Below are 14,840 nucleotides of genomic sequence, written 5' to 3'. Positions count from 1 at the left end.
GCCCTCTAAGTAATGGATATTTTGTGCTCACTTGCTAATCTTGAAACCAATACATCTATAAGACCAAGCAATCCATAACTATTAAGCCCTTACTAATTATATTGGGTTGGCCAAAAAGTCCATTGTGTTTTTTTCCATAGGATGGCTCTAGTAATGCTTAGTTGTCTTAAACTTCATTCAAAACAATTTTGTTAGACTGTATTGTGACAGCTATCATATCAGCATGTATTTAAAAAAACATCAAAATTGGTGAATTTTTATGCAGCCATTTTAATATTGAAGATGGAAGAAAATATGCAACATTTTTGGTATATTATGCTTTGTTATTTCAAGAAAGCTAAAAATGTAACTGAAATGCAAAAAAAAGATTTGTACAGTGCATGGAGTAGGCGTTATGACTGATCAAACATGTCAAAAGTGTTTTGCAAAGTTTTGTGGTACTATTGAGATTCTGGCAAAATAATTCTTTGCTGTGGGGCTGTCTTATGCACTGGGAGATGTTTAGCAGCTCCCTGGCATCTACCCACTAGAAGCCAATAGTGAGAGATAGCCTGTGTACTCAAAATATCCAAATCAATAAAGTAATTGGTGAAAATGAAAAATGCGTCTTTTATGGAAAAAGCATAATGGATTTTTTAGGCAACCAAATACATTTCTAGCCTTGCTTGGACTCATTTCTACCTGTTGAAGAATTTGTGATTGAGGTTAATGCTCATGCCTCTTCCTAAATTGTCCTGGGAACTACTTATTTTTCAGATTGAGGTTGTTGGGTAGGAGATGCTAAATATTAGTATTATCTAAAAGATATAAACTAAGTCAACCTTGCCCACCTTTTGACTTTTGATTCCAAAGACTTCTTCCTAGATTAAAAATAAACAGCAAATTTTATGTGCTTTCTATTGATTTGAAATGTTACCCATTTTTTACTAGAACTGAGTCTTATAAATTGGTCACTTACTAAAGACGCTGTTCTTATGTACCCAAATTTTAAACTGTCGAATGTCAGAATCAAAGTCGATAATTTTAAATAAACTATCTCCATTTATCTTAATATATATTTGACCCTTGAACAATAAGGGGGCTAGAAGTGCTGACACCCCCACCCCATGCAGACAAAAATTCATGTATTATTTTTAACTCTCCCCAAAACATAACAACTAATAGCCTACTATTAACCAGAGGCTTTACTGATAACATAAATAATGGATTAACACAAATTCTGTATGTTATGTGTATTATATACTATAGTCTTACAAGCTAGGGAAAATGTTATTAAGGAAACCATCAGGACAATAAATGCATTTACAGTATTTATTTTAAAAATTCATGTTGGAATGGACTCATGCAGTTCAAACCCATGTTGTTCAAGGGTTAACTGTAGTCAATTTATCATAAAGTATTATTATATATTTCAAAGGGGTCCATTCATATTTCCCCAATCTTACTACCACCACTCAATTTCAGGTCACCTTTAGTCACTATAGAAAGCCTCCTACGTTACAGCCTTTCTTCACTGATTATTTTGGAACTCATGGATTTAAAAACTAAAAATTTTTTCAAATGTCCTTTAACATCAGATCACTATAGGAAATATGAAATTCTATATTCTTCTCATTTTAAGCAGGATACATCAATCATTCCCTAAATAAGTATATTTATTTTCCAGCATGGCCAATCCAGTCATTTTAGCCATCTTCCAGAACAACACCAGTCACTCTGGCCAAATGAACTATTCCAATTTGACACCTTCTTGGAGAGGGCTGAAATAATCCTGACGTCCTCTGCATGGCTTTTATGTGACACTAATATTGCACTTGTACTGTAAAATTATGTGTTTACATGTACATTTTCCCTACTTTGTTGTATATTCCTTGATTTGTGTCTTTAAAAAATTTTTTAAATCATGAAGTATTTCCAAATTCTCTTCTCTCCACAGTACCTGCTAGGCACTAGGTGCTTAATAAAAATTACTGAATTGATGATTGAGCACATCAATACATTCATGCCGTGTATCTATATGCAATGATAGCTGATCAAAGGCTTAGTAGTTATAGAGTTTGTTTCCAACCATTTTGTTTTCTTGACAAAATTTAGTGAGAAATGTTTAAATTCTAGGAAGTATTAATATCTCGCTTTTGTTTGCGCATTCATGGAATATAAGTGGTGTCTGGCACTTTGTCAGGCACCGGGAGGAATACAAAAGTAATGAAATGTGTAGTACTTACTCTTAAGTTGCTCAAAGCCTGGACAAGAAGAAAAGATAAAAATGTCCAGCCCTAGGCAAAACTGAGGAATAGTGAAGTTTTCTTTGGCATTCCCAAAGCTACGTCCTTTCCTCGAGTTAAGGTATGAATAGGTAGGTAATCATTCTTCCTGAATACACTCCTTGAGCAAAATCTGGTAGAATTGAGCATGCTCTAACAAATTATTTCTACCACTTCGGTTAACTCAGCTGGTACTGCCTAAGTGAGGCCTGGGCTTCTGTTCCCAGGAAGGAGTTGATCTTGGCTTCACCTTGCTTGATAGCTTTGGAAACCACAGGGCCAGTCAGTAATCAGTCCAAGCACCATCCCATAAGAAAACAGGAGAAAGGGTTGATGACTGAGTATAGAGAATGAAAGAAGGCAAAACACTCCAGGAAATAGAAAGGAAGTAGTGGATGCAGAAAATTATTTGAAACTTCCTTATTAGTAATCGACATTTGTTATAAGAGAATTCTTTCATTTTTAACAAATAAAAAGGCTTAATTTTTATACAAGGATTAAGTTATAAATTCCATATTTTCCTGATAAAAAATTAAGGTATATCTAGCAATAAACCCAAGATGAGTGATTTGATACTTTTTTGTTTTCCTAAGGGGGGAAAATGCACTTAATTTTTTCTCAGAATGAAGATTTACAAATAAGAGAAGCCCTGTTCATTGTACTTTAAAGTGAATAATTTTCCTCAATTTATTTTTGTCCTTCCACTTTTTTAAAAGGAATTTAGGGCAAAGTCCAGAGAATGGGACAAGCAAGAGATACTGTATCAGACTCATCTGGTTTCTTTAGATGCTCAACAGAAAGTATTGTCTGAGAAGTGTAATCAATTTCAGGTACATTATCTAATTCTACCCTGAAAATTAGAATAAATTAGAGGTTAAATATGACTGTCTTTGCCATTCAGCACATAATCTTCTTACAAATAGAAATGCCAACTAACATAAAATAACCAGAATAGGTCCAGCTTTGGTTTTAAAGTCATAAGCACATGAGACATCTGTAATGGTGAGTTTAGTCTGCATGTCTCAAAGGATGGTGTTATTAAGTGTCCACTGTAAGTAGCACAGGTTTTTGCACGCCTGTGGGCAAGTCACTTAAAAAGTTGACAGTTGCTTGGTCCCTGCATTCAAGACCAATAAAACCTAGACATTGAGATAATACATGTCCTGATTTACAGGTAATAATAACGAGTGAATGGAAGGGATCCAAATCCTTTTAGAAGTCAAGGAGTAAGAGAAAAATTTGGACTCAACCAGGAAGCATCCTCCAGCCGGGGTGGGACTGGGCCTGACCTTGGAGAATGGGTATGTTGTGAGACAAGGGAGAATGTAGTCTAGGTGGTGGAAATAACACCGGCAGAGTCACTGAGCAAGAGAGCAAAAGGCAAATTCTGGAAATGGAAAATGGGTCAGTTGGCTGGTAGTCCATGTGGCAGGTGGGAAAGGGTAGGTGGTAAGCCTAGGGAATTGGATACAGCTTGTAATAAGCCTTTAACACTTGGCTAAAGAATTTTGAATTTTTATTAAAGCAAGTAAGAAACTATTGTTTGGTTGTTATACTTTTCATTCTCTCTTTAAGTTACTTGAGTTATATGTCATACATGTTCCCTGAATTCAACAATACAAAACAATTTGATGTAAAATTAATACTCTTATCGCTTTCCTCCATTTTATCCATTTAATATAAACACTGTTGACAGGTGTTTATCTTTACTACCTTTTCTTTTGTTTGTACAAACATGTAAAAAATATATTTGTGTGGAAGTTGCATATTTTTTCTATTAAAAAGTTTTTACTTAATAATAATCCATGGATATCTTTTTGAGTTACTACATAAAATTCTACTTAATTCTGCATAGTATTTCATAGAATATAGTAGATACACCAGATATACCATAGTATATAATAGATGTACTATAATTGTTTTATCATTTTCTTATTGATGCACATTCAGGTTGTTTCCATTTTATGCTATGGCAACATTATAACAAGTATCATTGTATGTACACATTTAAATACCGATACTTTTCTATTGTTAGATAGAAATTCTAGAAATAAGAATGCATTTTGAGCCATAGGATATGTCCATTCAAAGCTTTAATAAATACTAGCAGATTAGTACTTCAAAGGTTATAGTACTTTACAATTCATGAGTAGGTGGTAGGAATTACCCATACCCTCCCCAGCATAGAATATTACAAGTCTTTTTTACCAACTTGTTGGACTAATAGTAATATTGGTTTGATTTGCTTTGTATTCTGACTGTTTATAGGACTGAACATCTTTCTGTATTCTCCCAAGCCTTTTTCATTTCCTCTTCTGTGAATTGCCTATTCATAAACTTTGCCCATTTTTCTTTCTTGTTGTTTATTTTTTCATATTGATGTGTAGAAGTTTCTGTACAGAGGAATTATTAACCCTTGTTCTGTGTGTTGACAACTTTTTTCTACAATTCACTTGCCTTGTGTCATTTTGTTTATTTTTGGTTGTAGAGACATTTTCAACTATTGTGTAACTGAATCTATAATTTTACTCTTTTTATATGTTCAAGATTTTCTTTCTTGTAAATAAGAAATTCCTACGCCAAGAGCTCTGCCCTACTCTACATCTTTTCTTTGAGGTTATACAAATATATTTTCTTTTTATGTCATCTAAAATTAAGGTTTTAGAATAAACACAAGACTGAATAATAGAGGGTAATGCTTCATTACCTAATAATGTATTTAAAGGTGTTTTTATAATTGTTTTCTATTATTCTTGAACTTGATTAAGCTTAAACACAATAGTCTCCATTTAACTGACACAATTTTTATATTTCTCAGAGACAGGCACAAAGTTACCAAACTCAGCTAAGTGGTAAAAAACAGTGCATAGAAGAAGACAGCAGCTCTGACATTCCTCAGCTGACATGCGAATTAGATCCTAGTTATGAAACCAGTGAGAGAGATGAGTTCATTATTGAAAAATTAAAGTCAGCTGTGAGTGAAATGGCGCTAAGCCGGAATAAGTTACAAGATGAAAATCAGAAGCTCTTACAGGAACTGAAAATGTACCAAAGACAGTGCCAGGTGAATATATATTTATTTTTCAACTGATATTGCCCATGATTTGTATAAATGATAACAGTTATATGCATCAGAAGGCTAATTTTATATTACATATGTAAATTCAGCTCGTATTTCCTCTTAATAACTAGTTCCCACTTGATGAGTACATCTATTAAACCCATAGGTACTTTACCCACTAGAGTGCACTGAGGCTCTGCAGTGGCAGGACAACAGTGGATTCCCAGTGCAGTATCACAGAGGTCACTTAGGACCTTTAGACCTAAAATCCATGGCCCTTTAACCACACACCCACCTCTGTCCTCACTATTCATTCTCTAACCCTGTGCCTCTTTGACTTGCAGGAATCCTGGGTTGGAGATCCAGGAATTTAGTAAGGGCTCAACACTCTAATGACCTCAGTGAGAAGTGTGAGGGTCACTCCCCATGATTTGGCATTGTTAACCTTACCATAATCACTTATCCAACAGTAGCCTTGAGTTTTTTGTTTGTTTCTTTGCTAGTGTTTTGTTAACTTCCATGTTGGTAGATGGGATTGATGGTTGTTCCAAACACTAATTTCTTAACTTGAAAACATCTTTTCTTTCTACTACTTGCAACTGCTGAAGATATGTAGCATTCATCAAAATTGCTCATTACAATTTCTTTACTAAATATGTATGTCTTATTCATGATATCCCAGCTACCAGAGATATTTTATGGTTTTATTGCCCATTCTAGGTCTCACTTTCCACCTACAAACATTTAGCTTCTTTCCTCCATTGGCCCACTTTATTCACTGTCTGCGCAGGCTTTCATTCACTTCTCTAAGATATTCCACCACAAGATCTTCTGCCACTTAAACTTCCAGGTTCTTTATTAGCCTTAGGCCAACTCCTCATCCCCGCATCCTGCTACATAACATGGATTATAATCCCATTCTATAGAATGGGATTCGTCCTTTAATTTCTCTCTCCACCAGCATCTAGTCTTCTGTATTCCCTTCCCCAAGTTTGCAAGGGGGCAGATCACAAGGCTCCCAGCTTCTTGAGACTATTCTGTGACATTTCTAAGAGAAGTACCTCTCCCCCATCCCAAATTCTAGCTCTGTTGGGGAGGGATTTTTATTCTGATATAAATTAGAATACAGATGTAAACAAACAAAACTAAACCACAAATACTAAACACCGAGGAAGGCATAAATTTTGTAGACAGAAAAGGTATTGACGTTTTCCCTGCCTTCAATATGGTAATCTTGTAAACGAGATTAGCTCTTATTCCTCCTCTCCAGGTTGTCTAGGCGGTGTCTGGTGTTCAGCTCACCAGTCAGTCTACCCAGTCCTGTGCAAGCTGGGTTTTCATGATTGCTGGTGTTCTGATGTGATTCTCTCACGCTCAGAGACTGCTTTCCATTCATCTCCCTGGGTCTGGAGCAGCTGGTCATGCCTCTGGCCCCGATTTAAAGACAACTTAAATTTTTGTTATGCAGCTGTCTTTGTACTGCTGGAGCCTGCACTGAGGTCAGAGTCAATAAATAAAGAGATTACTTTTCTGGATGCTTTCTGAATATTCTCCCCCAGGTTTTGGGTTATCCTATACACACAGAGAAGTTCTCTTTGTCTCTTCTTAAAGACTTTTGGGCTCTGGTCCCTAGAAATCTTTAGTTTGCCTGAAACATATTTCATAAGTCTGGTTCTACCCTTCAGTAAGGTTCAACTTCTTCAGTAACATAGTTTCTCTTAAACACCCCCAAAAGAATTCTGTTTGGACCTGTTACAACATCGAAGAATATTCTCTTCCATAGCCTGAGCTTCAGCTCTTGGGCCTTGGCTGACATGTAGAATAGAAATCTCTGCTCTTACATCATATTCTAGAAAGATGCTCTGTTGCCCTTTTTGGGAAGCATGGCTGACTTTCTCTCTGTGATGCTTTCCTTGAGCAATCTCACCTTTCTGCTTCTCAGAACTGGATCATTTCTATTTCTCCGGGAAGTAATTTGGAAATTTTTGTTAAGAGAAAGAATGTTAGAAACAAAGGAAGAGTGCACATTGGAAACATTAAAAAATTAACATTCCCACTTCAGATTATAAGTTCTACCCTGTCTCCAAGTAGATATTTTAAACCTGTCTGCTCACACTTACCACACTGACATGCCCTTATTGACAAGAAGAGAGAAAGTGTGTCCTGAAAGTCTGAACAGGTAGCAGGAAGTTAGAGAACTCAACCCCTCGAGTGCCCAAGGCCACCCTGTCTTTTAGCAATATCCTCCAAGTAGTTGACTTACCCTCCTCACCCAAGGTCAACAGGCTATAACTCACCCCTCATCCCAAGATTTACACAAACTTCCAGAGCCTCACATGTATGCCTAAGAAGGCTCTCTGGGTTGTCTGGGCTGAGGAAAGTCCATGTTACATACTTTGACTTTTCCTTATGTATACATATATATATTGGTGTATTTAATAAGTTATTAAATGCCCCTGAATATATTCTAACAAAATAAAAACCCAGCTATTTATAGAAGTCAATATAAGTATGAAGTATATATGTATTGATATTTATACTAAAGTTTATAAAATAACTATTAATTGTCTAATTGCTATAATTTTGTTTTAAATCAGTGCTTCTTTTCTGGGGTGATTTTGCTCCCAGATATCACTTGGTGATACCTGGATAAGTTTTGGTTGTCACTACAAGGGAGAGTGGTATGAATGTCATCTAGTGGGTAGAGGCCAGGGGTCACATCCTACAATGCACAAGACAACCCTTAGTAAAGAATGATCCAGACCAAACTGTCAATACTGCTAGGTTGAGAAACTCTGCTTTAAATTTTTTAATGTTCCTTTTCTCATATTTTTCACCAGTAATTTTCTAACTTTACTATTTAATGTTTTCTATAGTTAGTGATAATCTTAGTGATAAATATAACCATTACTGATTTATTATCCACCAATTTCTAAGAGAAAGTTACTTTTACAAATATTTGTTCATTTCAAATATAATTTAGTTAACCTTGGATCTAGGAACATTATGAATGTTAAACTAAGGATTTTCATTTTTCTTTAACAGAAGAATTGCATGTGTTAAAATATAAATGAATTTTTTGGAATATGTCACATACATGCACACATAATTTAATTCTAATGAAAAGATTTTTGAGAAGTAATTTGGTTCAAAAAATTCAATATAAGGTCTCTATTCCCAGAAAAACACTATTTTTGATGCATTTAGAAAAAAATGCTGAAAATAATGCTTTCATTTGGACATGTCTCTGTTTTATTTCCTAATTTTACTTGTGCTTCATTCTTTTGCTTTAGCATAAATAAATATTAAGTGATAAGATATCAAGTATTTACTGTTTGATAGATAATTTGAAGGTTTAAAATCACAGCTTCTCTCAAACCATTAGGCAAATTTGTAACTAAACAGATGGACCCCAAACTTGTTTTACAAAATTTATATTTTACACAATGGGAATAATTAGAGGTAAATAATCACTGTAACCAGTGTGTGTATTTAGAAAGAAGTTTCTCTTTTTTGTGAAACTGTAATGTGACAGTGTTGCACAGGAATTTAAAAAGTGTTCCATTTCCATCTGAATTACTGTCAGTTGTTGTATATAAAATTCGCTTTAGTTTACAACACACTTTAATGCCACATGCATCTGAATTTTCACGAGTCACATCTTCTCACCCATCCCTTTACAACTTTGAAATATGTCATTATACATATAAATTTCATTGCACATATTTAATCACTATGCTGCACTACACTCACATGTATAAAATACGTGGTGCTTCCCATTGGAGATTAATGACAAATAAAATTGCTCTGAATTTTTTCAAATATCTATGCTCAAAAAAATCTTGACCTTTTTTGTTTGTTTGTCAATGTGTCATTAAGTACTAGAGCAACACTCTGCAGTAGAAATATAATGGAAACCACAAGTATAATTTACATTTTTCTAATAGCCACATTAAAAAATTAATACAAATGGGTGAAATTATTATGTAATAGTAGTATATTTTGTTCAATACAACATATAACTAAAGTATTATCATTTCAACATGTTTAATATAAAAATTATTCAGATATTTTACATTTCATAATAAGTCTTCAAAAGCTGGTGTGTATTTTACACTTAAAACATATCTCAATTTAGATATGAAGTATTCATCAGAAATACCTCATCTGTTCTTAGAGCTCATATAAATCACAGTTAAAAAAGTAGATTTACATAACCAAGTTGTTCCAAATAAACTTGAAAGTGTTCCAGTAGCTAAAATACATACTGAAGAATAATTTTCCTGAATATTTGCATCCACATTGAAAATAATTGATTTAACTTTCAGGCAAAAACATGCTGGTTTTAAAACTACATATAACTTAAATTCGATAATTCTTAGATCAACTCAATATTATTAACAACTCTCACTTTATCGATATCAACACAGCCTCTTTTATATTCCATTTACTTACTGCTGTCATTATAATTAAAACTTTGCATATCTAGTCATATTAGAAAAATGTATCAAATTGTTACTATTGATTTGTATTATAAAGATTTTCAATTTCAACATAAATCCTTTTACTTATATAGCTAGATCACTAATAAGTTTTTTTCCTTAATGATGGGGATGTCACTCTTATAGGTATTATTTCCATTAACAGTAAACAAAAAGACCCCTTTGTTACTACAGTTTACAGAATTTCAAATTTGCACTAGCCCACAGTGACACCACATTTCATTGGCTTGGAGTTAGAGCCCGTGTGGCCCCACTCCCCTGAGTGAAGGCATATTTCCACTCTTCTACACACAGCTTCATGGTAGATGGCTCCCTGGTGGTGAATTTGCAAACAAGGAGCCCTGATAGTGCCTTCTTTAATTGGCCAAAATAACGGATGACATTCACATCAAATTAATTTGTGTTACTATTTGCTAATCTATTGTTTCACATTTCTTTTGTTTATTTTGAAATTTTAACCTCATCTAAAAAATCCCTCTCTTTAAAACAGGCACTTTACCCAAACAAATCTTTATCCAAACAAGTCTATTAAATCACCTATTTGAATATACTTTTAGACTTACCTCCAAGACAGCCAGGAACTTCTGGAACTAAAATACTGCAACTAGGTCCTTCAATAAGCCCAGGTCTCTAGGTCTCCTGGAAAAAAATGTATATTTTAAGGCTTTCATTAAAAAGGTTATCTGGGAACTCATATGTTCTATACTGTCTACATCATTAAATTTTGAAGCTTCATGAATTTTGGGAAAGAATTAATGAATAAGGAAATATATATCCACATATATAAGCTCATACATGTATTTTCAAAGCAGTATTATTTCATAATAGTAAAAAAAAGATATACCCAAATATCCATTAACTGATTAATAAATACAAAAATGTGGTATACCCATACAAATCAATATTATTTATCAATAAAAAGAAATGGCTCTGATCGCCTAACACAGGTTGGAGCATTGTCCTGTACACCAAAAGTCTGCAGGTTCAACTCTCGGTCAGGATGCATACCGAGGTTGCAGGTTTGATCCCTGGTCAGAATGCATATCGAAGGCAACCGACTGATCTCTCTCTCTCTCTCTCTCTCTCTTTCTCCCCCACTCAACCTACCCCCACTTTCTCCTTCTCTAAAAATCAATAAACATGTCCTCAGGTGAGGATTAAAAATTTATAAAGAAATAAGTAAAAGGAAATGAAGTACTGGTGCATGCTACAACTTAAATAAAACTTAAAAAACATTATGCTTAGCAAAAGGAGCCGGTCATAAAAGGCCACATAGTATATGACTTAATTTGTATGAAGTGTCTAGAATATGCACCATAGAGATAAAACATACCTTAGTGGTTGCCAGGGGCTGGAAGGAGAGAAAATGTGGAGTGACCGTTAATGGGTATTAGGTTTATTTGGGGAGTAATAAAAATGTAGTGGAATTAGATAGTAGTGATGAATCACAAATTTGTGAATATACTAAAATTCACAGACTTGTATGCTTTAAATGAATTAATTTTAAATTATGTAGATTGTACTTGAATAAATTTATTATTCAATATATATCAAGATTCTTGAACAAATGACTTTAAAAAATATCTGTAAGGGTTTCTAAAGCCTGTGTTAGTAGAGAAACCTCCTGCCCTCTGAACACCCTGCCCTGTCTTTACCAATAAACTACAGGTCTACTGCACCCACCTAAGTGAGAAACGAGTTCCTTCCCGTCTTGAACGTTCTAGCTAGACTACTAGGCAAAAGATCTGGATTTCCATTCTGAAGTCTGCCAGTTATGAGCTTGTAACTTTAGATCAAGTCTGGCCCTCAACTTCCTCATCTGTAAAAATGGCAATGGGTTTAATGAACAGGGTGAGGCACACTTACTAAATACTAGTTTCCCTGTGTAATTGAGTGTCAGAGACATGATGAGATAGAAGGACTCGGCCCTTCCTTTCTCCCAGAGAACAGCCAACTACTGCTAGAGAAAATCACTCAATAGATCATGGTCACAAACCTCACATGACACCTCGACACTGCCAGGAATCCCGTGCTGCTCCAATCAGCTAGCTCCCATTCTCAGCACAGGTCATTTCAAATCCTTTTCACTCTAAAAATAACTCTCAAACCCCACCTCCACCTGCCTTCCACCATCAACACCTGACATTGCCTTTTTGTTCACAAGGAAAATAGAAACCAGCTGGTAGCCCCTGTCTTATCACCTCATATGCACATGCATGAACTTGGCTAGGTTCCATCTCCCTTCTTTCCTTTTGCAAAAGAAGGCCTCCCTTTTGCTTTAGGCAATATTTCCACTTGTGCTTCGGAACCCTCCCATCCACCTTCTCAGGATTCTGACACCATCACTGTTACCCCTTCTCTCTCCTAATAGATCTTAAATTTGCCCAAGTCTCTCCTGCTAACAAAGTAAAACACTAAACTCACAGGATTGCTGGTGTTTCTAGTTATCATCAGCTGAAGTGCTGGGCTGCTATTGGACAATAGTGGAACCATGATTTATCAATTATATTGTTGGCCAGCTTTAAAATTAGATTTTTCTTGGCTATTATCAGGTTTAATTTGGGAATTATTTGCATTAATCTAAATTTTATGCATTGATATTTTATTCATATTTTGATGTTTTCCTCCTTCAAAGTTACATACAATGTGGCCATCTTTGTGTGATTATTTGATTACTCTTTGTCATTATCACTAGACTGTCAGCTCATTGAGGACAGATTCTATGTCTCTATCCTTGGTGTTGAATATATAATAACTTAGTAAATATTTGTTGAATAAATGAATGAAGAAAGGAAATTCTATAAGACAGAGCCAGCAAAGGGCTATCAGTTCATCTGAAATTAGGCTGGTTCATAGATGTTAAGCATTTTAAAATGTATTATTATACATCATGATATCCAAATATGAGCACTGAAATTTTTTTTTTATTTAGGCCATGGAAGCAGGACTCTCAGAGGTGAAAAGTGAGTTACAGTCACGTGATGATCTCTTGAGGATTATAGAAATGGAACGATTGCAGTTGCACAGGGAATTACTAAAAATAGGAGAATACCAAAATGCTCAAGAAAATAAAAAAAGGTATATTCTTTATATTCAGCAGCCTGAAACTGCTCAAAATATGGTTTTTGACTTTTTTATATTTGAAACTAGAAGTAAAAGTCTTTTTTCTATTTATATGCTGTTAATTATTAGATATTAGATACTAAAATAAAATTGATGATTATTTTATTTTAAAAATTAATACCTTTACTTACCTAGAAAATTATATCATGTTCTGATCTATGGAAACTGAGTTATACTGAGTCAGAAATTTTTTAGAACTTTTGTTCTTTAGGATATTGCTAAAATAATACTATAGAGCTGATATTTAATTAAATAAGACTTATTCCATATTTTTGAAACGCTTTCATTTTGATTGCTTGTAAACCTGTTAACTTTTTCACCTATAAATGTTGTACTCATTTTGGTCTCCACACTCACCACCTTATCATTTCCATCAAGGGTTTTGTTAGAACATATTTTTTCCTCTTTCAAAATTAGATAGATATTACATATTCCATAACCACATAAACATTATTGTTTCTGCTTGTGAATGAATGGTGTGACTATTCCAACCATTCGCTGATGTTTCCTAATTCTCATTAGAACTTGAGTCCTTATCATATCTGAAGGCCAATGACAGACCAATGACAGGGTTTTTAAAATTGAATAGCCAAATTGCGAGGAATATTTTATTGAAAGATGATTACATTGTTTTAAAGGTAATAATCCCTTCTTCAAAGTTGTGGTACTTGCTAGCATTTCCTTGAGGTTTACCCTTTATAAAAAGTAGCAAATTAAGGTTTTTAAAAATTATTGTCTCAGTTATAAAAGTTTTTTTGGAAAAAATGACCTATTGTATGTCTCACCAAGGGTGGTAGAATCCCTATGAGACAGTCAGCATTAATGAGTGCTCTGGATACAAGCTATGTACCATCATCATCAGTCATTAATAAATCTGTTGGAAATATATTACGTGCAAGGCACTGTTTCAGAGTAGTGAGTTGCTGAGAAATGTCCTCAAAGAAAGAATATATACACCTAAAAGCATAAATTTCCTTAGAGAGCCAACCATTCAACTACATCTCTTTTTATTTTTGTGAAAAGTGTTATAGGTGCTTTCTTTTTTTTTAAGATTTTATTCATTTATCTTTAGAGGGGAAGGGAAGGAGAGAGGGAGAGAAATATCAATGTATGGTTGCCTCTTGTGCATCCCCTGCTGGGAACTGGCCTGCAACCAGGGCATGTGCCCTGACTAGGAATTGAACCGCGATCCTTTGGTTTGCAGGTCCACACTCAATCCACTGAGCTACACCAGCCAGGGCTGTAGATGCTTTCTGTGGAGCCATTTCACAAGGCCAATGCTGAATTCCAAACAGTACCAATTGTCCTTTGATACATGATTTAACTTAAAGTCTTACAATTATTTGCATATTTGGCCAACACAACTCTTTTGTTATGCCTAGTTGCCATCCTCTATTTAAGTTGGTACTTATTTTGGTCTCCAGACTACATCTTTCCCATTTGGAGGGTATTACTCAGTTCTAGTATTCTGAGATTGGATAAGCCGATATTTGACTTTTCACAGCTTCCATCGTATTTTAGATGTTGGGCATAGTCTTCTCAACCTTCCTCTTTCCCATTGCAAGTTTCTAACCCTACTTTGCTTTTATGTGCACGTGGTTCTGCTTTTTATATTCTTTTGGTTTCTTTTGTTTAGATTTTGTTTCTTCTTTCTAATTGTGTTCAGGTGAAGCAGCCCAGACTACTGAATGCATACAGTAGTTTTATAGTAGTAGCATTGTAATATTTTTATTCATTACCAGAACTTTTCCCAATAATGCTAAGCTTTTTCTTTCCTTTTTTTTTCAGTTGTAGCAGCTCCTTGGGATGATATGTTCTGAGTTATTTAAAATAATTCCAACACTCCTTTCCTACATGACAAATGATAGTTTCCTGATGTTTTATATTACC

The 14,840-nt window shown here is 34.6% G+C and overlaps 2 protein-coding genes across 5 annotated transcripts in view; one reads left to right on the top strand and one right to left on the bottom strand.

The window, feature by feature from the left end:
* The window catches only part of SLC36A4 (solute carrier family 36 member 4), a 324,739-nt gene that overhangs the window by 166,818 nt on the left and 143,081 nt on the right, over positions 1-14,840 (bottom strand). For 3 of the 4 annotated variants that reach the window (XM_053656919.1, XM_053656920.1, XM_053656922.1), the window contains exon 6: positions 10,391-10,466. The gene's annotated coding sequence lies outside the window, so the exon portion shown is untranslated. Of the gene's footprint in view, positions 1-10,390; positions 10,467-11,160; positions 11,179-14,840 lie in introns of all 4 variants that reach the window. The other variant, XM_053656921.1, reaches the window with a different exon arrangement.
* Positions 1-14,840, top strand: part of DEUP1 (deuterosome assembly protein 1) — an 80,314-nt gene that overhangs the window by 31,658 nt on the left and 33,816 nt on the right. The window contains exons 6-8 of the mRNA XM_053656917.1: positions 2,981-3,094; positions 5,083-5,328; positions 12,760-12,905. Of these exons, the coding sequence (XP_053512892.1) occupies positions 2,981-3,094; positions 5,083-5,328; positions 12,760-12,905 (506 nt within the window). The remainder of the gene's footprint in view (positions 1-2,980; positions 3,095-5,082; positions 5,329-12,759; positions 12,906-14,840) is intronic.

Source organism: Artibeus jamaicensis, unplaced genomic scaffold (genome assembly GCF_021234435.1).
Source record: "Artibeus jamaicensis isolate MK-2021 breed Jamaican fruit bat unplaced genomic scaffold, CSHL_Jam_final scaffold_3128, whole genome shotgun sequence".
Lineage (NCBI taxonomy): Eukaryota > Metazoa > Chordata > Mammalia > Chiroptera > Phyllostomidae > Artibeus > Artibeus jamaicensis.
The sequence above is the reverse complement of the archived record's forward strand: the minus strand, read 5'-3'. Positions and strand labels throughout refer to the sequence as shown.